This window comes from Apteryx mantelli, chromosome 32 (genome assembly GCF_036417845.1).
Source record: "Apteryx mantelli isolate bAptMan1 chromosome 32, bAptMan1.hap1, whole genome shotgun sequence".
Classification (NCBI taxonomy): Eukaryota; Metazoa; Chordata; class Aves; order Apterygiformes; family Apterygidae; genus Apteryx; species Apteryx mantelli.
Window position 1 is genome coordinate 675753 of NC_090009.1, and position 23520 is coordinate 699272.

Sequence of the window (23520 nt, forward strand, 5' to 3'; positions counted from 1 at the left end):
GGTGGGGAGAAAAAAAACACGGGGAAAGTCGTCCTTTGAGCGTTTGTAAAAGGGATTTTGGGGCGTTTTAAAAGGTTTTGCTCAGTTGTTAAGGCAAAATGAGGGCGTTGGGGTCCACCCTCCCCCCCCCGCGTGGGTTTAAGGGGGGGGGACGCCATTTCCTTGGGGAGCGGGGACACTGGCCGTAAAGGGAGTCATAACCGGGGCCCTCCAGAGCCCGGGGCGGGGGGCGGAGAGCCCCGCCGCCGCTGCCCCGCCGCCCCCCCGCCCCGCCGGGGCCCCCGCTGCCGCTCCCGGGAGCTCAGTACTCACCTCTAACCAGACCCCAGAATGGCGGCGGGCCGAACGGGCGGCGCCTTTTATACCCGGCCCCGCCCTTCCTTCCCCCCCCGAACCGCCCCGCCCCCCCCCGCGCGCCGCGCGCCCCGCGGACGCCACCAAAAAAAAACAAACAAAAAAACCCAAAAGAAATTAAAAAAAGTTACCGGAGGGCACCGCCGCCACCCGCCGGCGGCCACCGAGGGCTCCACCGCCGCGGAAAAGCGTTTTTAAAAGCGGGGAAGGTTGTGACGCAGTTAGCTGCCGCCGCACTGCGCATGCGCCGCGGCGGCCATTTTGTCGCCGCGCTCTTCCCCCCTCCCAAGCGGCGGCCGCCGCCGCCCTTGAGGAGTCGCCGCGCGACCTTCCCGCCCACTGCGCCTGCGCTGTTGCCGCCACCACCACCCGCCGCCCCCCGCCTCCCCGCCACACTGCGCAGGCGCGGCCGCCGCCCGCTATTGTCCTTCGCAGTGTGGCGCAGTTTTTATTCGGGAGAGGCGCCGACTGCGCCTGCGCGGGGGCGCGGGAGGGAGGGGGGAAGGGGGGGTAACGCCCGTTTCGCGCAGGCGCCCTGCGGCTTCCCGCCGCAGCGCCCCGGTTTTGGCCGCTGATCGCCTCGAGGCCTGCGGGGAGGTTTACGGGGGGGGAAGCGGCTTAAAAAAAAAAAAAAGAAAAAGGGTGGGCTGTTTCGAAAAAAGAAGGCACGCGTGTGCTTTGACCTTTCCGTACGGCAAGATGGCGGCCCCCGGGCCCCGCCCGCCGCAGGGCGGGGTCTGCGCCTGCGCGGCCGAGCGGCAAGATGGCGCTGGCCAGGAGCGTGGCGCTGCTGCGGTGGGCGGCGGGCGGCCTGCGCGGCCCGGTGCGGGCCCGGCGACCGCTGTGGGCCCAGGTGAGGCGGGGGAGACCCGCGGAGGGGGGCACCGGGGCTCGCCGGGCCCTCGGGGCTGCGCTCGTGGCGTCCGCGCGCTCCCCACGTGCTGTGGTGATGTCACGCTGCGGGGGGGGGGAGAGGCGCGCTCGGTGACGTCACGGCGGCCGCCTCGCTGCCGTGATGTCACTCTGTTGGGGGGGGGGTCATTTGGTGTGACGTCACTGGCTGTGCTCAGCTTCGGGGGGGAATTCAGTGTAATGTCATGGTGTTTTATGTGGTGATGTCACTGCTATGACGTCATTATAATGGTTGTGGTGATACCAGTGTTACTTAAGGCCTCACTGTGCGCTGTTCCTTGTGGTGCGCTGTCAGCCTGCTGCGGCGACATCCCTCAGGGTGATGTCACCGCGACGGCGCTGTATCTACTCCGGTGACATCACTTGGGGTCGACCGGTCATGATGTCACTCCCGTCCCCCCTTTCGGTGCCTCTGTCCCCAAATCTGTGTCCCCAAGCCCGCGTCTCCCGGAGAAGGGCCTAAGTGCAGCCTCGCCCCCAGCGCCCACAATGTCACCCCACCCCGGCTGTATCCGCTGTCACCCCGCCTCGGCTGTATCCGGCTTTTCCGGGAACTCGCCCGCGCCCCTGGCGCCACGTCGCCCCTCAGGAACGCGCCCGGCTCCGGGGTGCGGCCCCACGTCGCGGAAGTGGGGGGGGGGGGGGACGCCGCCGACTCACCCCGGCGTCAGCCGCCTCGGGGGCCTCCCGCTGCCGCCTGTGACCGCCTGTGACCGCCTGTCGTCCTCCTCAGGTCGCCCCCGGCGCCTTGGCCCGACCCCGCAGCACCGAGGCGGCGCCCGACGTCCCCGCGGAGCCGCCGGCGTTCGACGCCGCCGCGCGCTACAAGGACAAGCCCTGGGAGTACCTGGAGACGGAAGGTACCGCCGGGGGGGGGGTATCCTTAAATTAAAGCGAAATTGGGTTAAAGCGGGGGCGGGGCAGGCTGCCCGAACTCCTGGGCCCCCCCGCGCCGCAGCAGCCCGCTCTCCCCCGCAGAGTACCAGGCCACGTACGGCGACAAACCCGTCTGGTTCGGCTACCGCCGCAACCACAAAGGCTCCGTGCCGCCCCAGAAGACGCGCAAGACCTGTTTGGTGAGCGGCGCCGGCACCCAAGGGTGCGGAACGGGGTGGGGTGGGGGGGGGGCGCCGGGTGCTGCGGAGGAAGAGGAGGGGGGAGGGGGCCAAACCTCACGCTGTCTCTCTTGCCCCAGCGCAAGGGCAAGTCGGTGGGAAACCCCTGCCCCATCTGCCGCGACCGTAACCTCTTCCTGGATTTCCGGGTGAGTTTTGGGAGAGGGGGAGAAGAGGGAAGGAGGCGGGCGAGCCTTCGCCGCCCCGCTCACCTCTTCCTCCTCCTCTTCCTCCCCCGCAGAACGTGAAGCTCCTGGACCAGTTCATCTGCCCCCACTCGGGCGTCGTCTACCACCCCACGATTACCACAGGTGAGGCCGGCACCCTTGGGTGCTGCCGGGGTGCCACCAGGGTGCCATGGCCGCCGCTCTCACCCGTCCCCTCCTTCCTTCCAGGCGTCTGCATGAAGCAGCACAAGCTCCTGACGAAAGCCATCGAGAAGGCGCGAGACCACGGTGAGGGGCGGAGGGGCGGCAACCGGCCGGCTGGCTCCCGCGGGTGCCCCGGCGCCCCCCCCCTCACCACCCCCTTTTCTCCCCCCCCCACCCCGCTAGGGCTGCTGTGGCTGCAGGTGCCCTACGTGGAGGCGCCGCGGGACGACTACGGCACCCGGCACCCGGCGGTGAGCAAGACGCCGCCGGCGCCCGAGCTGCTCCGCGGGGCTTCCTGGTACCCCTGGTACGACTGGCACCAGCCCCCCGCCGCCGCCGTCGCCCGCCTCCGCCGCATCTACAAGGCCTACCTCAAGGAGGACGGGCCCCCGGCCTAGCCGCGCCACCCCCCGCCTCCCTCCCCGAAACCCCCCGCCCCGGGGCGGGGGAATAAAGCGGGTGCCGGCCTGGCGATTCAGCTCGTTGCTTGTCCTGTCTCAGGGAGGGGAAACTGGGGCCCCCGGAATGGCCGCCGCGCAGGCAAAATGGCCGCTGTGAAGCCAAAATGGCCACCGTGGCCAACTTTAGGGGTGGAAGGAGCCTGTCTCCCAGCATGCCCTGGGGCAGGGAGCATGGCAGCAGGCTTCCCATGATGCAGCGGGGCAGCGCTGCTTGACCTGTGTCCCGTGATGCCCTGGGGTGGGAGCGGTGGTTGGCTCTTTTCCATGATGCCTTGGGGGGGGGAAGGTGTGACACTTTCCCATGATGCTTTGCTGCTGGGAGGGGCCCATGGCAAAGGGAAGGCGGCCTGGTTGCTAGGGGCGGGAACAGGGCTGGTTGCTAGGTGTGGGGTATGGGGAGGGACCGGTTGCTATGGGTGACCACAGTCGTGATGGGCAGCGAGCGGGGCTGGTTGCTAGGGACATCCTCCGGTTGCTAGGGGCGGTGTGCAGGGAGGCGGCGGTTGCTAGGGTCAGCCCCCGTTGCTAGGAGCAGGGAGGGAACCTGGTTGCTAGGCGCGGGCATAGGGAGGCGCCGGTTGCTAGGGACAGTGCACAGGGAGGGGCGGTTGCTAAGGGCCGGCCCCCGTTGCTAGGAGCGGGGAGAGGACCAGGTTGCTAGGGGTGGGCCCTGGTTGCTAGGGGCGGGCAGGCGAGCTGGCAGGGGTGGGCGCGGGGAGGGGGCGGTTGCTAGGAGAGGGCCCTGTTGCCAGGGGCGGCCCCTGCTGCCTCGCGGTGGGGAGGGGGCTGTCGCCAGGGGCGGGGCCTGTTGCTAGGGGCGGGCCCTGGGCGGCCGCCAGCGGAGGGCCGGTCGCTGGGGGCGGGGCCGGTCGCCGGGGCGGCGGCGGCGGCGGCCATGGAGTTCCCGTTCGACGTGGCGGCGGTGCTGGGCGAGCGCGTCACCATCGTGGACCAGCACCTGCGGCCCGCCGGGCGCCGCGGGCCCGCCCACCGGTAGCCCGGCAACGGGGGCGGGGCCGGGGCGCGGGGCACGCTGGGGTGGGGCGGGGCGCGGCCGGCCCCGGGGCATGCTGGGAAACGGCGGGGCCCCGGTGTGCTCGTCCCGGGGCATGCTGGGAAACGGGGGGGGGGAGGCCGGTGTGCTCATCCCGGGGCATGATGGGAAACAGGGGGGGCGGGGGCTGCTGAGCCTGCCGGGGAGCATGCTGGGAAATGGGGGGGTGCCCATCGTCCCTGCCCCGGTGCATGATGGGAAACAGGGGGACACCCCCCCATTGCCCCAGCCCCGGGGCATGATGGGAAATGGGGACCATTGCCCCTGCCCCGGGGCATGCTGGGAAACAAGGAGAAGCCCAGGGCATGCTGGGAAATGGGGGGCTGCCCATTGTCCCTGCCCCAGGGCATGATGGGAAGCAGGGGAACTCCCTCATGCCTGGCCCCAGGGCATGCTGGGAAACAGGGTCTTTCCCCCCCAGGCATGCTGGGAAATGGTGACCATTGCCCCTGCCCCAGGGCATTATGGGAAACAGTGGGAGCCCCCCCAGGGCATGCTGGGAAATGGTGACCATTGCCCCTGCCCCAGGGCATGCTGGGTAATGGAGATGCCCCAGGGCATGGTGGGAAAGAGAGGGGAGCCCATTGCCCCTGCCCTGGGGCATGCTGGGAAACAGGGGGTGCCCTGGAGCATGCTGGGAAATGGGGGTGCCCCCGGGCTGCCCCGAGGCATGCTGGGAAGGGGCGGGGGGGGCGCCCGGACGCCTGGGTCCCCGCGGGGCCCAGCCCGGTGTCTCCCGTGCCCAGGGGGGACCTGGAGCAGCAGCTGAGGACGCTCATCGACGAGCTGGGCAAGGCCTCGGCCAAGGTCCGAGTCCGGGGCCCAAACGGGACCAAATGGGGGGAAACGGGGCAAACTGGGGGGAAACGGGGGGAAACGGGACAAATTGGGGGGAAATGGGGGGAAACGAGACAAATTGGGGGGAAAGAGGGCCAAAACGGGGCCCAGGAGGGGTCAAAACGGGGCTAAACAGGGCAAACTGGGGGGAAACGGGGGGGAAACGGACAAATTGGGGGGAAACGGGGCCGAAACGGGGCCCAGGAGGATCGAAATGGGGCCGAACGGGGCAAAGTGGGGGGGAAACGGGGGGGAAACGGGACAAATTGGGGGGAAACGGGGCCAAAACGGGGCCCAGGAGGATCGAAATGGGGCCAAACGGGGCAAAGTGGGGGGAAAACAGGGCCCAACGAGAGGGAAACGGGGCCCAGCAGGGCCAAAATAGGGCGAAACGGGGCAAACTGGGGGGAAACGGGGGGAAACGGGGCAAACTGGGGGGAAATTGGGGGGAACTGGGGGCAAACTGGGGGGGAAACCAGGGGGAAATTGTAGGAACCGGGGGGCAAATCAGGGGAAAACAGGGGCAACTTGGGGGGACTGGGAGGAACTGGCGGCAAATCGGGGGCAAACTGGGGGGAAACGGGGCAAATTGGGGGGAAACAGAGCAAATTGGGGTGAAAATGGGGCAAGTAGGGGGTGAAACAGGATAAATTGGGGAAAATGGGGGCAATTCGGGGGGGGAAATGGGGGCAAAACTGGGGGAACCGGGGGAGGAACTGGGGGCAGCTTGGGGGGGGGGAACGGGGGTAAGTTGGGGGGAAACGGGGGGGCAAATTTGGAGGGAAACCAGGGGCAAATTTGGGGCAAATTAAGGGCAAATTGGGGGCGCTGATGCCGCCCCCCCCAGGCCCAGGGCCTGCCGGCCCCCGTGACCAGCGCGGCCCGCATGGAAGCCAACCCGCCACGTCCTCTACATCCTGCGCGACGCCGAAGGGCCGCGGGTGAGTACGAGGGGGCCCAGGCGTCCGGGCCGGGCCCAGGCGTCCGGGTGAGGGGGCTTCCCCCCCCCCAAAAAAAACCCACCCCCCTTCTCCTCCCGCAGAGCCGCCAAAGGCGCCGTCGTTGGCTTCCTCAAAGTGGGCTACAAGAAGCTTTTCCTGCTGGTGAGTGCCCCAAAATGGTAATAAAAGGGGGGGCAGGGGGGTGGCCCGGACGCCTGGGCCCCTCTCACGCCCCCCCCCAATCGCCGCCCCCCCCCCCAGGACCGCGACGGGACCCAGAACGAAGCGGAGCCGCTCTGCGTCCTCGACTTCTACGTTCACGAGTCGCTGCAGCGGCACGGCTACGGCAAGGAGCTCTTCCAGCACATGCTGCAGGTGATGCTTGGGGGGACACCGCGGAGGGGGGGGACACGCGTGCGACCCCCCCTCGGCGTCACCGTGTCCCCCCTCCCCCCACCCGCCTCGCCCCGGCGCAGAGCGAACGCACCGAGCCGCGGCGCCTGGCCGTCGACCGCCCCTCCGAAAAGCTCCTCGCCTTCCTCCGCAAGCACTACGGCCTGGCTGACGCCATCCCGCAGGTGATTTACCGCCGCTTTGCCCCCCCCCCCCGAAATAGGACCCCCCCCCAAAAAAATAAAACACCCCCAGCACGGCGAAAACGCCCCCTTCTCTCTTTTTTCCCCCTTTCCGCAGGTGAACAACTTCGTCATCTTCGAGGGTTTCTTCTCTAACCGGCCGGGTGAGTGTTTCGGGGGGGGGGACGCCTGCGCGCCGTGGGGTGGCAGCCCCCCCCCCCCGGCAGCGTGGCGGGTGCGTCCCCCCCCCCCAAAAAAAAAAGCGAGCCCGCCGCCCGCTCTGCCCCCCGCAGCGCCGGCCGCCGCGCCGCCGCCCAAGCGCCCCGAGGACGCCGTCAAGCCCTACTCGCTCTCCGAGCGCGACTGTGAGTGACGCGGGGGGGGGGACGGGGGGGGAGGAGGGCTGGCGGTGCGGCCCCCCCCTTTCTTGCCCCCCCCCTTTCTCACCCCCGTTTCTCACCCCTTGATTCTCACCCCCCGTTTCTCACCGCCTGTTTATTTCTTGCTCCTCATTTCTCCCCCCGTTTCTTGCTCCTCGTTTCTCACTCGTTTCTCGCCCCCCGTTTCTCACCCCCCCATTTCTTACCCCTCGTTTCTTACCCCCTATTTCTCGCCCCCCTTTCTCACCCCCCTTTCTCGCCCCCCTTTCTCGCCCCCCCTTTCTTGCCCCCCTTTTCTTGCCCCCCCTTTCTTGCCCGTTTCTTACCCCCCATTTCTTGCTCCCCGTTTCTTGCCCTTCGTTTCTCACCCCCGTTTCTCGCCCCCCATTTCTCGCCCCCCATTTCTTGCCCCTTGTTTCTTATCCCCTATTTCTTGCTCCCCATTTTTTTGCCCTTCCTTTTTGCCCCCGTTTGTTCTGCCTTGTTTCTCCCCCCTCATTTCTGTCCCTCGTTTCTCACCCCTCGTTTCTCACACCCTCGTTTCTCACCCCCCGTTTCTCACCCCTCGTTTCTCACCCTTAATTTCCCACCTCTCATTTCTCTCCCCTCGTTTCTGCTCCTCGTTTCTTGCCCGTCATTTCTCACCCCTTGTTTCTCACCCCCCTTTCTCACCCCCCGTTTCTTGGCCCTTGTTTCTTACCCCCTATTTCTTGCTCCCCATTTCTTGCCCTTCCTTTCTCCTCCCCGTTTCTCCCCCCCTCATTTCTGCTCGTTTCTTCTCCTCGTTTCTCACCCCCCATTTCTTGCCCCTTGTTTCTGCTCCTCGTTTCTCACACCGTTTTCTCACCTCCCATTTCTCCCCCCTCGTTTCTGCCCCTCGTTTCTCACCCCGTTTCTCACCCCTCGTTTCTCACCCTTCATTTCCCACCTCTCATTTCTCACCCCTCGTTTCTCACCCCTTGTTTCTCCCCCTTGTTTCTCCCCCCCCGTTTCCCCCCACCGCCGCCGCCGCCGCCGCCGCCGCAGTCCTGCGCGAGGAGCTGGAGCCGCCGTGGCCCTTCAACCTGGCGCCGGGCCGCACCGGATCGCCGGTGCGCGGCAGCCTCCGACCCTTCCTGGCCGAGCAGGAGCTGCTGCTGCGCCGCCTGCGCCGGAGCCCCCCGCCGCCGGACCCCCCCCGCTGCCGCCGCCGCCAACACCCCCCGCCGCTCCGGGTGAGCCGCCGGCCCCGAATCCCGCGCCCCGCTCCCGAATCCCGCGCTTTTCTCCCATTTTCCCGTGGTGATTTTTTTTTCCCGCTCTCTCTGCAGGTCGCTCAGCCGCGCCGAGCGCTGACGCCGCCGCGGCGCCTTTGGGTGCTCGACGGGGATGGGAGGCTGCGGGGGGGGGGGGGCTCTGCCCCACGGCGCCTGCGGGTGCTCGTCCCTGCCCCATAGCACCTATGGGTGCTCATCCCTGCCCTATAGCCCCAAGGGTGCCCGTCCCTGCCCCATAGCACCTATGGGTGCTCGTCCCTGCTTTATAGCCCCACGGGTGCCTCTCCCCACCCAAAAGCCCCTCTAGGCACCTCTCCCTGCCCCACGGCACCCGCGGGTGCCCGTCATTGCCCCACAGCCCCCGTGGGTGCCCGTCTCTGCCCCATAGGACCCAAGGGTGCCTGTCCCCTGCCCCACAGCCCCTGTGGGTGCCTCTCCCCACCCCATAACCCACCCCAGGCACCCGTCCCTGCCCCATAACCCACCTAGCGGGTGCCCATCCCCGCCCCATAACCCCCGTGGGTGCCTGTCCCTGCCCCACAGCCCCCGTGGGTGCACGTCTCTGCCCCACAGGACCCAAGGGTGCCTGTCTCTGCCCCACAGCCCCTGTGGGTGCCCGTCCCCACCCCATAGCCCCCCCCCAGATGCCTGTTCCTGCCCCATAACCCCCCCCAGACGCCTGTCCCTGCCCCATAACCCACCTAGCGGGTGCCCGTCCTTGCTCCATAACCCCTGTGGGTGCCTGTCCCTGCCCCACAGCCCCCGTGGGTGCCCGTCCTTGCCCCACGGGTGCCCCCCCCTGCCCCACAGCCCCCCCCACGACATCCCCCCCACCCCTCTTTTGGTTACATTTCAATAAAATTGAGGAAAGTTTGGTTTCCTTTTTTTTTTTTTACTTCCAACCCTGGTCTCTTCTTGCGCCCCCGATGCCTGGGTACTCTGGCCCCCCCCACCATGGGGCTGGGGGTGATGTCATCACAAAGGGGTGGAGCCTAGCTGGCCCCGCCCCCTGCCCTTTGCCCCCCCCAGCCCCACTCAGAAATACTCATCCATTCAGCCTCAAACTGGCCCACGTGCCTGGCAAGCCCCGCCCCCTCGTTTAGCCCCGCCCCATTTGACCACGCCCATTGTTTAAACCCACCCGAGTCGCTCTTAGCTCCGCCCCCTCCTGAGCTCCATCCTTGTTGCCCCCACCTGGATGAAGCCCCGCCTTCAAAGCCCCCCCGCGCTGCTATTGGCCCCCTTCTCGGGGCGAAACCCCGCCCCTCTTCCCTAAGCCCCGCCCCCGCCGCGCTCAAGGGGAGCGAGCGGCGCCCTGCGGGGTGCGAGCGCGCATGCGCGGAATTCTCCCACCGCGCATGCGCCATCTCGCTGCCTGCCCGGTCACCTTCCCCGGCGCGCGCGCCGCCGGCGCCCCCCGCCCCTCCCGCCGCGCCGCCCTTTGCGCGCATGCGCCGCGCGCGGCCCGGCCGCCCCGCGCAGGCGCCCTGCGTGGCGGCGGGGGCGGGCGCGGGCAGGCCGGGCCGGCGCAGGCGCAGTGGGCGCGCCGGCCGAGGCGAGCAGCGGCTGAGGCGAAAGGGGGGGGTCCGCCATGTACCGGCACAGCCAGGCCGCCGCCGTGGCTGCCGCCGTGGCCGCCCGCCTCCGCCCCGCCGCCCGCCTCCGCGCCTGGCCCGCGGCGGCGGCGGCCGGCGCCCACGGCGGAGACCCGCCGCGCCGCCGTTACCGAGCGCGACCGCAGGTGAGGGCCGGAGGGGGCGGGGCCGGGCCGCGGGGGGGCGGGGCCGCGCGGAGGGCGCGGGAGCGGGTTCGAATGGGACCGGGGGCGGAGTTATGCTAATAGAAGGGCTGTTTGTGGGCGGGGACATGTAAATAGCCGCTTCCAACGGGAGGGGCGTGGAGCGCGGTGAGCAGGTTGGCGCGGTCGGGGGCGAGGCTATGCAAATAGGAAGCGCGAGTGGCCGGCTTTGTGGGCGGGGCTATGCAAATAGACATTCCCAACGGGAGGAGGCAGAGAGCAGGGAACCCGTTGTCGGGGAGGGGGCGTGGCTATGCAAATAGGGAGAGCAGACAGCCAGTTTGGGGGCGGGGCTATGCAAACAGCCATTTCCAACGGGGGAGCAGGTTGGTGCTGTAGGGGTGGGGCTATGCAAATAGGGCAGACTCACAGGTGCTTGGGGGTGGGGCTATGCAAATAGATGTTTCCAACAGGGAAGGAGGTTGGTGCTGTAGGGGTGGAGCTATGCAAATAGCTGTTTCCAACGGGGGTGTGGAGTGGGAGGGGCTATGCAAATCACATGCAGGCTTGAGTGTGCTGTCCAAATAGGGAAGGGGGTGTGGCCATGCAAATGACCACCTGTCAGTGTGGGGTTGACAAGGCAGTGTGACCCCCCAAAGGGTGGGGTTATGCAAATGGCATTGCACAGGAGAGAGTAGGGTGGGCGTGGCTAGGCGCAGAGGGGGCGTGGCCACGGGGCAGCCCCGCCCCCCCCTTGCCAGCACCTTTCTCCCACTGTTTGCAGGACCTGGATCCGGGCCGGATCGGCGCCGGAGGAAGGGGGGGGGCGACGGCGGCGGTGGCCCCGCTGCTGCCTCCCCCCCGGGGCCCCCCGCGGCCCCCCGGCGCCCGCCGCTGCCCCCCCGGTGCCGGCGCCGGCGCCGCCCGGGCCCTGTCGCCCCCCGAGGGGCTGGAAGGCGCCATCACCACGGTGGATGGGCGCCGGGAGGACGACATCGCCGTGCGCGACCGTCCCCCCCTTCCTCCCGCCGCCGCCGCCGCCGCCACGCTGCTCCTGCGCCCGCTGCCGCCCGCCCGCTCCGCCGCCACCGGCCCCGGCCCGGCGCGCCGCTCCCAGCCCAGCATGGAGGAGCACCTGGCCCTGGTGCACGCCAAGCTGCAGCACGAGGTGGGCGGCCCCCGGACGCCTGGGCCCCTTCCCCTGGGGGTCCCCATCCCACCATGGTGTCACCCAGCCACATGGGGAGGGAGGTGATACCTCCCCGGACGCCTGGGCCCCTTCCCTGGGGGGTCCCTGTCCCACTGCGGTGTCACCCAGCCACATGGGGAGGGAGGTGACACCTCCCCGGACGCCTGGGCCCCTTCCCTGGGGGTCCCATCCCACTGCGGTGTCACCTGGCCACATGGGGAGGGAGGTGACACCTCCCCGGACGCCTGGGCCCCCCCAGTGACCCCTTTTTTTTTTTCCCCTGCCGCCGCCGCGGGCAGCTGCCCAATTTCTTCCAGAAGATCCACGACTACGGCCTCTACTCGCCCGACGTGGAGTTCGTCAACCAGCCGCTGCGGCTGCGCACGCGGTGAGCCGGGGGGGGGGGGGAACCGAACCGGGGAGGGGGACAAGGACAGCGCGCCGGTGCTGTCCCCGTCACCGTCCCCGTCCCCGTCCCCGCTGCCGCAGGGGCCGGGCCATGTACCAGGTGGCGCTGGCGCTGTGCCGGGCGGCGGCGTGGGGCTACTTCGCCAGCGTGCGCCTGGAGGTGCTGGCGCTGACGCAGCACCCCGAGGACTGGAGCGTCCGGGCTCGCTGGCGCCTCACCGGCCTCCCCTTCCACCTCTGCCTGCTGCGCTTCTACCGCCGCGACAAGCGCGACCTGCTGCGGTGAGCGGCCCCGTCACCCGCCCGCGTGGCCCCAAATCCTCCCCCCCCACCCCCCGGCCTCGTGGCCCCCAAAATCCTGCCCTTTCTCGTGGTCCGTCAAATTTGCGTCCCCAAAATCCTGCCCTTCTCGTGGTCCTGCAAATTTGCGTCCCCAAAATCCTGCCCCTTCTCGTGGTCCATCGAATTTGCGTCCCCAAAAATCCTGCCCTTCTCGTGGTCCGTCAAATTTGCGTCCCCAAAATCCTGCTGCTCTTGTTGTCCGGTGAATTCGTGTCCCCAAAATCCTGCCCTTTCTCGTGGTCCATCAAATTCGTGTTCTCAAAATCCTGTCCTTCTCGTGGTCTGGTGAATTCGTGTCCCCAAAATCCTGCCCTTCTCGTGGCCCGGTGAATTTGTGTCCCCAAAATCCTGCCCTTCTCGTGGCCCGGTGAATTTGTGTCCCCAAAATCCTGCCCCTTCTCGTGGTTCATCAAATTTGCGTCCCCAAAATCCTGCCCTTCTCGTGGTTCATCGAATTTGCGTCCCCAAAATCCTGTCCTTCTCGTGGTCCATCAAATCTGCGTCCCCAAAATCCTGCCCCTTCTCGTGGTTCATCAAATTTGCGTCCCCAAAGTCCTGCCCTTTCTTGTGGTCCGTCAAATCTGCGTCCCCAAAATCCTGCCCTTCTCGTGGCCCGGTGAATTTGTGTCCCCAAAATCCTGCCCTTCTCGGGGTCCATCAAATTTGTGTCCCCAAAATCCTGCCCTTTCTCGTGGTCCGTCAAATTCGTGTCCCCAAAATCCTGCCCTTCTCGTGGTCCGTCAAATTTGTGTCCCCAAAATCCTGCTGTTCTCGTGGTCCGGTGAATTCGCGTTCCCAAATCCCCACTGTCCTCGTGCTCCTGTAAATCCACGTCCCCAAAATCCTGCCGTCATCACGGTCCTGCAAATTTGTGTCCCCAAAATCTTGCTGTTCTCGTGGTCTGGCAAAGTCGTGTCCCCAAAACCCCGCTGGTTTCGTGGCCCAGCAAATTTGTGTCCCCAAAATCTTGCTGTTCTCGTCCTGCAAATTCGTGTCCCCAAATCCCCGCCGTCCTCGTGGTCCTGTGGCCCCAAAGTGCCACCATCCTCGTGGCCCTGCGTCCCCACGTCCCCGGATCAGGGCGCCGTCCCCAAGTCCTCAAAGCTCCCCAGATGCCATCCCCAATGTCCCCCACGTCCCCGGACCCTGGGCACTGTCCCTGCGTCCCCCATGTCCCTGTGTCCTCCACATCCCCAGATGCTGGACACCGTCCTGGTGTCCCCCATGTCACCACGTCCCCTGAGCTCCCCAGATGCAGGACACCGTCCCCGTGTCCCTCGTGTCCTTCATGTCCCCCATGTCCCCAGAACTCCCCAGACCCCAGGCATTGTCCCCATGTCCCCCATGTCCCCAAAACTCCTCAGATGCAGGACACCGTCCCCCATGTCCCCAAAACTCCTCAGATGCAGGACACCGTCCCCCATGTCCCCGTGTCCTCCACATCCCTGTGTCCCCCATGTCCCTGTGTCCCCAGAGCTCCTGAGATGCAGGACACCATCCCCGTGTCCCTCATGTCCCCGTGTCCCTCGTGTCCCCTACATCCTTGTGTCCCCCATGTCCCTAGAGCTCCTCAGATGCAGGACACCGTCCCTGTGTCCCCCATGTCCCCATGTCCCCCATGTCCTTAGAGCTCCCCAGATGCAGGACACAGTCCCCACGTCCTCCACGTCCCTGTGTCCCCCGCATCCCCGTGTCCCTCGTGTCCCCCATGTCCCTAGAGCTCCTCAGATGCAGGACACAGTCCCCACGTCCCCCACGTCCCTGTGTCCCCCATGTCCCCGTGTCCCCCATGTCCCTAGAGCTCCTCAGATGCAGGACACCGTCCCTGTGTCCTCCATGTCCCCCGTGTCCCCCATGTCCCCAGATGCAGGGCACCGTCCCCGTGTCCCTTGTGTCCTTCATGTCCCCCCATGTCCCCAGATACAGAACACCGTCCCCGTGTCCCTCGTGTCCCTCGTGTCCCCCCCGCGTCCCCCCCGCCCTCACGCCGTCCCCGTCCCCCCCCAGGTCCTACGACGCCTTCTCCACCTTCTTCCTCGACTCGCAGGGCCTCATCCGCTGCCACCACATCGACAAGGTAACGCGGCGGCGGCGGTGGGGACACGTGGGGGACACCGAGGGGGGGGGTGACGGTGACAGTGACCCCCTGACGCCCCCCCTCCCTCTCTGTCCCCCCCCCAGCTCATGCCGGCGCCCGGGGCCGTGGCCGAGGCCAAGAAGCTGCTGGTGGCGGCGGCGGCCGGCTTGGCGCAAGCGGGGCCGGCGCTGCAGCTCGTCCTCGAGCCCCCCGGCGCCCCGGGACCCCCGGGACCCCCCTGAGCCCCCCCCCCCGGCCGCCGCCGCCGCCGCCCCCCCCCCCTCGCTGCTGCCGGGGCTCGGCCCCCCCCCCCCCCCCAAATCCGACCCCTCTAACTTAATGTACAGAATAAAGGGAGAAACGTGGAGCTGCTGCTGCTGCTGCTGCTGCTGTGGGGACACGGGGGGGGCCGGGGAGGGGACATATGGGGACCCAGGCGTCTAGGGAGGGGACATATGGGGACCCAGGTGTCTAGGGAGGGGACATATGGGGGCCCAGGTGTCCAGGGAGGGGACACAGAGGGACCCAGGTGTCCGGGGAGGGGACAAACAAGGACCCAGGTGTCTGGAGAAGGGACATACAGGGGCCCAGGCGTCCGGGGAGGGGACACAGAGGGACCCAAGTGTCCAGGGAGGGGACATATGGGGACACAGATGTCCAGGAAAGGGACATACAGGGACCCTGGTGTCCAGGGAGGGGACACACGGGGACCTAGGTGTCCTGGGAAGGGACACAGAGGACCCAGGTGTCCGGGGAGGAGACATATGGGGACCCAGGTGTCCAGGGAAGGGACACAGGCGTCCAGGGAAGGGACATCCAGGGGCCCAGGCATCCGGGAGGGGACACAGAGGGACCCAGGTGTCCGGGGAAGGGACAAACAAGGACCCAGGTGTCTGGAGAAGGGACACCCAGGGACCCAGGCATCCGGGAAGGGGACAAACAGGGACCCAGGTGTCCAGGGAGGGGACACCCAAGGGCCCAGGCGTCCGGGCAGCCAACAAGACGCAGGAGCCGCTCGTTTGCCAAAGCGCCTGTATTTGGGGACGTCGCCGCGTGTCCCCTCAGCCCCGGGGACGTCGCCGCGCGTCCCCTCAGCCCCGGGGACGTCGGCGTGTCCCCTCAGCCCAGCTCCTCGCGGCTCTTGCCGCCCTTCTTGGGCATCTTGCGGGTCCCGGCGTCCTCGAGCTCCTTGGCCTGGTAGTAGTGGGGGGCCACCTCCAGCAGCCAGGCGCTGTCGATCTCGATGACCTGGGGACGGGGACGCCGGGGGGGGGGGGGGGGGTGTCACCGGCGCGGGGACCTGGTGGCACCTCCCCCCACGACACTCTGGGTCCCGCGGGGGACGTGGTGTCACCCCCACGACACTCTGGTCTTCCTGGGGGACATGGTGTCACCATCATAACACTCTGGTCCCCATGGGGGAACGTGGTGTCACCAGCATTGTCACGACACTCTGGTTCCCATCAAGGATGTGGTGTCACCGTCACGACGCTCCGGTCCCCATGAGGGATGTGGTGTCACCATCACCATCATGACACTCTAGGCCCCGTTGGGGGATGTGGTGTCACCGTCACGACACTCTGGTTCCCATCAAGGATGTGGTGTCACCGTCACGACACTCCGGTCCCCATGAGGGATGTGGTGTCACCATCACCATCATGACACTCTAGGCCCCGTTGGGGATGTGGTGTCACCGTCACGACACTCTGGTTCCCATCAAGGATGTGGTGTCACCGTCACGACACTCCGGTCCCCATCAGGGACCTGGTGTCACCACTGCAACACTCTGGTCCCCCTGGGGGACGTGGTGTCACCAGCATCGTCACAACACTCTGGTCCCTGTCAGGGACGTGGTGTCACTGTCACAACACTCTGCTCCCCATGGGGGGACATGGTGTCACCGTCACCATCATGACTCTCTGGTCTCCCTGGGGGATGTGGTGTCACCGTCACAACGCTCTGGTCCCCCTGAGGGATGTGGTGTCACCAGCATCATCACAACACTCTAGTCCCTGTCGGGGACATGGTGTCACTGTCACTGTCACGACACTCTGGTCCCCACAGGGGACATGGTGTCACTGTCACCATCATGACACTCCGGTCCCCATCAGGGACCTGGTGTCACCACTGAAACACTCTGGTCCCCCTGGGGGACGTGGTGTCACCAGCATCGTCACAACACTCTGGTCCCTGTCAGGGACGTGGTGTCACTGTCACAACACTCTGCTCCCCATGGGGGACATGGTGTCACCGTCACCATCATGACTCTCTGGTCTCCCTGGGGGATGTGGTGTCACCGTCACGACACTCTGGTCCCAATGGGGGACATGGTGTCACTGTCACCATCATGACACTCTGGTCCCTGTTGGGGATGTGGTGTCACCGTCACAACACTCTGCTCCCTATAGGGGATGTGGTGTCACCGTCACTGTCAAGACACACTGGTCCCCATTGGGGAACGTGGCGTCACTGTCCTGTCACCCTGGTCCCCGTGGGAAACATGGGGGAGGGTCACTGTCGTGACACCCTGGTCCTGGTCAGGACATGGCCACGAGGTCCCTGTCACTGTCTCCTCACCCTGGTCCTCATGGAGGACATGGGGGTCACTGTCACGACACCCTGGTCCCCATGGGAGGTCACCATCGCTGTCCCATCAGCCCCATCCAAGCCGGGACGTGGCCATGGGGGTCCACCACCACCATCCCGCCAACACGATCCCCATGGAGGTCACCATCGCTGTCCCATCAGCCCCATCCAAGGCGGGACGTGGCCATGGGGGTCCACCACCACCATCCCGCCAACACGATTCCCATGGAGGTCACCATCGCCGTCCCGTCAGCCCCATCCAAGGCGGGACGTGGCCATGGGGGTCCACCACCACCACCCCGTCCCCGCGTGGTTCCCCGCGCCCCCCCACCTGCCGCATGAACTCCTTGGTGGTGAAGACGAGCTCGTGGTAGAGCACCCAGCGCGGCTGCTCCTCGAAGAGGGAGCTGTTGGGGTGGATGAACACCGTCTGCTGGTGCTTCACCGTGCGGTAGCCGCCCCGCGTCAGCCGCGCCGTGTGGTAGAAGAAGCCGGCGGTGATGGCCTGCGGGGGGGGGGGGGAAACAGTGTCATTGCCGGGGACCGGGGGGACACAGGGGGACACGGGGGAGATATGGGGCTCCTGGGGGTAAATGGGGCTCCTGGAGGGCTCCTGGGGGGGGATATGGGGTTCCTGGGGGGGATATAGGGGTCCTAGGGGGACTATGGGGGTCCTGGGGGGGGACATGGGGGTCCCAGAGGGTCCTATGGGGGAAATGGGGGTCCCGGGGGGGAGATGGGGGTCCTGGGGGGGATATAGGGGGTAAATGGGGCTCCTGGGGGGGATATAGGGGTCCTAGGGGGTATTTGGGGGGTCCTGGGGGGGATATGGGGGTAAATGGGGCTCTTGGAGGGCTCCTGGGGGGGGGGGGATATGGGGCTCCTGGGGGGGATATAGGGGTCCTGGGGGGGATATGGGGGTCCCAGAGGGTCCTATGGGGGAAATGGGGGTCCCGGGGGGGGGACTGGGGTCCTGGGGGGGATATGGGGGGTAAATGGGGCTCTTGGAGGGCTCCTGGGGGGGATATAGGGGTCCTGAAGGGGAATATAGGGGTCCTGGGGGGGATATGGGGGTCCCAGAGGGTCCTATGGGGGAAATGGGGGTCCCGGGGGGGAGCTGGGGGTCCTGGGGGGGATATAGGGGGTAAATGGGGCTCCTGGGGGGGATATAGGGGTCCTAGGGGGACTATGGGGGTCCTGGGGGGGGATATGGGGGTCCCAGAGGTCCTATGGGGGAAATGGGGGTCCCAGGGGCAATGGGAGGGGCCTGGGGCAATTGGTGGGATCTCAGGGCAGTTGGGGGGGCTCTGGGGCATTTTGGGGGGGTCCCGGGGATGTTTGGGGGCTCCCAGGTGGTTGGGAGGGGCCCAGGGCAGTTGGGGGGTCCCGGGCCATTTGGGGGGGGTCCCAGGGCAGTTGTGGGGTCCCAGGGCAGTTGGGGGGGTCCCAGGGCAGTTCGGGGGGTTCTGGGGCGGTTTGGGGGGGTTCAGGGCAGTTCGGGGGGTTCGGGGGGGAGTTCGGGGCGGTTCGGGGGGTTCTGGGGCGGTTCGGGGGGGTTTGGGGCGGTTTGGGGGGGGTCTCAGGGCAGTTGGGGGGCTCTGGGCGGTTCAGGGGGATGCGAGGCAGTTTGGGGGGGGGTCCCAGGGCAGTTGGGGGGTTCTGGGGCAGTTTGGGGGGTTCAGGGCGGTTCGGGGGGTTCTGGGGCGGTTTGGGGGGGTTCAGGGCGGTTTGGGGGGGTTCTGGGGCAGTTCAGGGGGTTCTGGGGTGGTTTGGGGGGGTTCAGGGCGGTTTGGGGGGTCCCAGGGCAGTTGGGGGGTTCTGGGGCGGTTCGGGGGGTTCAGGGGTGGTTTGGGGGGGTTCAGGGTGGTTCGGGGGGTTCTGGGGCGGTTCGGGGGGTTCAGGGCGGTTTGGGGGGGTTCAGGGCGGTTCGGGGGGTTCTGGGGCGGTTCGGGGGGTTCAGGGCGGTTCGGGGGGTTCAGGGCGGTTCGGGGGGTTCAGGGCGGTTCAGGGGTTTCTGGGGCGGTTCGGGGGGTTCTGGGGCGGTTCGGGGGGGTTCAGGGCGGTTCAGGGGTTTCTGGGGCGGTTCGGGGGGTTCAGGGCGGTTCAGGGGGTTCGGGGCGGTTCGGGGGGGTCTGGGGGGTTCGGGGGGTTCAGGGCGGTTCGGGGGGTTCGGGGCGGTTCGGGGGGGTTCAGGGCAGTTCGGGGGGTTCGGGGCGGTTCGGGGGGTTCAGGGCGGTTCGGGGGGGTTCCGGGGGGGGGATATAGGGGTCCTAGGAGGAATATAGGGGTCCTGAAGGGGAATATAGGGGTCCTGGGGGGATATGGGGCTCCTGGGGGGGATATAGGGGTCCTGAAGGGGAATATAGGGGTCCTGAAGGAGTTTGGGGGGGTCCTGGGCATTTCAGGGGGGTCCCAGGGATGTTTGGGGGGTCCCAGGGCATTTTGGGGGGGGTCCCGGGGCAGTTGGGGGGCTCTGGGGTGGTTTGGGGGGGTTCTGGGGCGGTTTGGGGGGGTTTGGGGGCGGTTCGGGGGGTTCTGGGGCGGTTTGGGGGGGTTCAGGGCAGTTTGGGGGGTTCAGGGCGGTTCGGGGGGTCCCAGGGTAGTTCGGGGGGTTCAGGGTGGTTCGGGGGGTTCTGGGGGGTTCGGGGGGTTCCGGGGGGTTCGGGGGTTCCCGGGGGGGGGTGTTTTCGGGGGGGGGGGGGGGGTCACCTTGCGGACGAGGCGGAGGTCGCCGCGGCAGGAGGCGGCCGCCAGCTCCACGCGCTCCAGCAGCCCCTCGAGCTGCTCGCGCACGGCCCGGGCCCGGCGCAGCGAGCGCAGCTGCACGAAGTTCTCGTAGCACCACTGCACCGAGTGGCCGCTCTCCACCCACTGCCGCCGCCGCCGCCGCGGGCACGGGGACACCGGCACGGCGACGCGGGGACGTCAGGGCACGGAGACATGGGACGTCGGACGTGGAGACGTGGGGACGTCGGATGTGGAGATGTAGGGACGTGGACGTGGAGACGTGGGGACATCAAACATGGAGACGTGGGGACATCGGACCGTGGCAACGTGGGGACGTCAGACGTGGAGACGTGGGGACGTCGGACGTGGAGACATGGAGATGTCGGACACGGAGACGTGGGGACGTCAGACGCAGAGACGTGGGGACATCGGACGTGGAGACGTGGGGACATCGGACGTGGAGGACATGGGACATCAGGCACGGAGACGTGGGGACGTCAGACGCAGAGACGTGGGGACATCGGACATGGAGACATGGGGACATCAGGCACGGAGACGTGGGGACATCAAGCACGGAGACGCGGGGACGTTGGATGTGGAGACGTGGGGACATCGGACGTGGGGACGTGGGGACATCGGACGTGGGGACGTTGGGGGACATCAGGCACAGAGACGTGGGGACGTCGGGCACGGAGATGCAGGGATGTTGGATGTGGAGACGTGGGGACATCAGATGTGGGGACGTGGGGACATCGGACGTGGCAACGTGGGGACGTCAGGCACGAAGACGCGGGGACGTCAGACATGGAGACGTGGGGACCGTCGGATGTGGAGACGTGGGGACATCAGACGTGGGGACATGGGGACATCGCCACCGCCGTGGGGGACACCAGCACGGCAACGTGGGGACGTCGGGCACGAGACGCAGGGACGTTGGACGTGGAGACGTGGGGACATCGGACATGGAGACATGCGGACATCAGGCATGGAGACGTGGGACGTCGGACACGGAGACGCAGGATGTTGGACATGGAGACATGGGGACATCAGGCATGGAGACATGGAGATGTCGGGCACGGAGACATGGGGACATCAGACATGGAGACGTGGGGACATCGCCACCACCGCGGGGACACCAGGCACGGCAACGTGGAGACGTCGGACATGGAGACATAGAGGACGTCGGGCACGGAGACGTGGGGACGTTGGACGTGGAGACGTGGGGATGTCGAGCACAAAGACGTGGGACGTCGGACATGGAGATGTGGGGACGTCAAGCACAGAGATGTGGGGACGTCAGATGTGGAGACGTGGGACATCAGACACAGTGACGTGGGGGACATCGAGCATGGAGACATGGGGACATCGGATGTGGAGACGTGGGACATCAGACACAGAGACGTGGGGACAACAAGGGGACACGGACATGGGGGACACAGGGACATGGGGACACGGTCAGCACCTGGCCCCAGACCCCCCCAGGGTCCCCTGACCCCACCCAGGGCACCCCGAACCCCTCAGCTACCCCCCAGACCCCACATTTACCCCCCCAAGAGCCCCCAATCCCCCCACCTACCCCCCAGAGCCCCCATTTAACCCCCCATGCCCCCCAGGGACCCCCATTTACCCCCCCAAGGGACCCCCTAGACCCCTGATTTACCCCCCAGTGCCCCAGTTCCCCCCCCAGGGTCCCCCCGAACCCCACATTTACCCCCCTCAGACCCCTAGACCCCCCCATTTACCCCCCAATTTCCCCCCAGGGTCCCCCCAGACCCCTGATTTACCCCCCAAGCCCCCCCATGGTCCCCCAGACCACCCAGATTACCCCCCCAGGACCCCCCACACCCCATCATTTACCCCCCAAGCCCCCAATTCCCCCCAGGATCCCCCAGACCCCCCATTTACCCCCCAGGACCTCCCAGACCCCTGATTACCCCCCCAAGCCCCCCAGGTTCCCCCCCCCAGGTCCCCCCAGACCAATTCCCCCCCCAGGACCCCCCCCCGCCCCGGCGTGCCTGGCTGTAGACGTTGAGCAGCACGAGGTGGTCGCCGCCGGGCACGGGAAGTTCATGCGGGCGTTGTCGGCGTGGACCACCTTGTCCTTGGGCGGTAGAAGACGGCGTTGTTCACCGACAGCATGGCGGCCACCGAGAGCACTCCTCCGTGCAGCCGTACCTGGGGACGGGGACGTCACCGCGGCGGTCCCGGGACGGGACGGCACCCCCTGGGATGGGGGCGTCACCCCTGGGACGGGGGCATCAACCTTGGGATGGAGGTATCACCCTTGGGATGGGGGCATCACCCTTCGGATGGAGGCATCACCCCTGGGATGGAGGCATCAACCTGGGGATGGAGGCATCAACCTGGGATGGAGGCATCAATCTGGGATGGGGACATCACCCCTGGGATGGGGACGTCACCCTTGGGATGGGACATCAACCTGGGGATGGAGACATCAACCTGGATGGGGGCATCAACCTGGGATGGGGGCATCACCCCTGGATGGAGGCATCACCCCTGGGATGGAGCATCAACCTGGGGATGGGCACGGCACCGGGAGCATCTCCTCCATGCACCCATATCTGGGGACAGGATGTCACCGTGGTGTCCTGGGGATGGGGACATCGCCCACTGGATGGGGATGTCAGCCAGGAGACGGATACAGCACCAAGAGGCATCTCCTCCGTGCACCCCATACCTGGGCACGGGGATGTCACTGTGTCACCCTGGGGACGGGGACATCAGTCTGGGGACGGGGACATCACTGCGGGGACACAGGGGTGGTGGTGGTGGGGGGACACGCGGGGACACTCACTGCTCTGACGCAGATCATCTGGCCAACATGGGCTCCACGGGCAGCTCGCCATGCGGCCGCCCAGCTGGGGACGGGGACATCGTCAGGGCGCCCAGTGCCTCCCAGTAACCGGGCAGGGGGGGACACGGTCCCTCCCAGTAGCTCCCAGTGGCTCCCAGTACCGTGGTGAGCTCGCCCAGGTGGTTGAGGGGCGCCCAAGGCTAGAGCTGCTCCAGCGCCAGCACCAGCGTCTCGTGGGGCGGCGGGTCCAGGAAGTCGAAGTGGATGAGGTCGTTGATGCCTGGGGACGGGCACGTCACCCCCCGGCGTCACCCGAGGTGTCCCCTCCCTGTGACCCCTGGCCCCGTGCCCCATGGAGCTCCCCAGATGGCCCTCACATGCCCCCACCGCCCCCGAGAAGCCTCCCGAGATGTTCCAGCAGCCCCGCAGACGCCCCAATGCCCATGCGATGACCCCCCAGATGCTCTGATGCCCCCTGAGAATCCCCCATGACTCCCCTGATGCCCCGTTGCCCTCCCGAAGCCCCGACGGCCCTTGAGATACCCACCGAGATGCCTGAGGCCCCTGCGATGCACTCCGAGATGCCCTGAAGGCTCCCAGATGCCCCTGAGATGGCTTCCAAGATGCGTCCTGATGCCCTGAAAGCTCCTGATGCCCCCCGAGATGCCTCCGAGATGCCCTCGTGGCCTCCCCGATGCCTCATTTGCCCCTGAGATGCCTTAATCCCTCCCAAAATAGCCACCAAGATGCCGTGCAGCCCCTGAGATTCCCGACGCCCTCTGAGATGCCCAATACCCTCCGAGAGGCCTCCTGAGATGCCACTGAGAGGCCTTGACAGCCTCCAAGATGCCCCCCGAGACGCCCTGATGCCCCAATACCCTCCGAGAGCCTCCTGAGATGCCACCTGAGATGCCTTGATAGCTTCCAAGATGCCCCGACGCCCCCCGAGATGCCCTGATGCCCTTTGAGATGGCCTCCTGAGATGCCTCCTGAGATGCCCTGATAGCCCCCAGGAGACCCTGATGCCCCCTTAGATGCTCTAATTGCCTCCGAAAGACCTCTACGGCCCTGAGATGCCCCGATGCCCCCCCAAGATGCCCCCCCCCAGCCCCCCCGCCCGGCCTCACGAGGCTCTTGAGCAGCAGGACGAGGGAGCCCAGGTCGGCGCGCTGGATCTCGGGCACCGGCGTCTCCTCCAGCTCGTGCTGGAAAGCCCAGGCCGTGTAGAGGCGGAAGCACTTGCCCGGCGCCACGCGCCCCGCGCGTCCGCCGCGCTGGTTCGCCGAGGCCTGCGGGGACACCGGGGTGGGACACGGGGACCACAGGGGGTAGCGGGGACCCGGGGGAGAGGGGACACGGGGTGGGGGACCCGGAGCAACGGA

General features: G+C 67.2%; 4 protein-coding genes across 4 annotated transcripts in view; 3 read left to right on the top strand and 1 right to left on the bottom strand.

Annotated features, from left to right (window-relative positions):
• The first annotated feature begins 982 nt into the window (after positions 1–982).
• Positions 983–3230, top strand: MRPS18B (mitochondrial ribosomal protein S18B). Its single transcript, XM_067313896.1, has 7 exons — positions 983–1207; positions 2000–2126; positions 2245–2342; positions 2462–2530; positions 2623–2692; positions 2777–2836; positions 2936–3230. Exons 1-7 carry the CDS (start codon positions 1118–1120, stop codon positions 3148–3150), a joined length of 729 nt encoding a protein of 242 aa, XP_067169997.1. The 5' UTR covers positions 983–1117; the 3' UTR covers positions 3151–3230.
• An 838-nt stretch (positions 3231–4068) lies between these two features.
• ATAT1 (alpha tubulin acetyltransferase 1) lies at positions 4069–8939 on the top strand. The gene is given in 11 exon segments (XM_067313895.1): positions 4069–4206; positions 5014–5074; positions 5952–6002; positions 6004–6049; positions 6149–6207; positions 6307–6420; positions 6522–6623; positions 6739–6784; positions 6914–6985; positions 8027–8214; positions 8311–8939. Coding segments are annotated over 11 exon segments (963 nt in total). The 5' UTR covers positions 4069–4108; the 3' UTR covers positions 8437–8939.
• Positions 8940–9847: 908 nt separating this feature from the next.
• C32H6orf136 (chromosome 32 C6orf136 homolog) lies at positions 9848–14255 on the top strand. Its single transcript, XM_067313637.1, has 6 exons — positions 9848–9997; positions 10683–11162; positions 11483–11571; positions 11673–11873; positions 13941–14010; positions 14115–14255. The coding sequence occupies exons 1-6, from the start codon at positions 9848–9850 to the stop codon at positions 14250–14252; spliced, it is 1128 nt and encodes a 375-aa protein (XP_067169738.1). The 3' UTR covers positions 14253–14255.
• A 773-nt stretch (positions 14256–15028) lies between these two features.
• Positions 15029–23520, bottom strand: part of DHX16 (DEAH-box helicase 16) — a 9215-nt gene continuing 723 nt past the window's right edge. Inside the window, 10 exon segments of the mRNA XM_067313638.1 lie at positions 15029–15258; positions 16928–17101; positions 19306–19467; positions 21339–21385; positions 21388–21432; positions 21435–21479; positions 21482–21498; positions 22139–22202; positions 22263–22418; positions 23265–23442. Coding sequence (XP_067169739.1) covers positions 15130–15258; positions 16928–17101; positions 19306–19467; positions 21339–21385; positions 21388–21432; positions 21435–21479; positions 21482–21498; positions 22139–22202; positions 22263–22418; positions 23265–23442 — 1017 coding nt within the window. The 3' untranslated portion in view covers positions 15029–15129.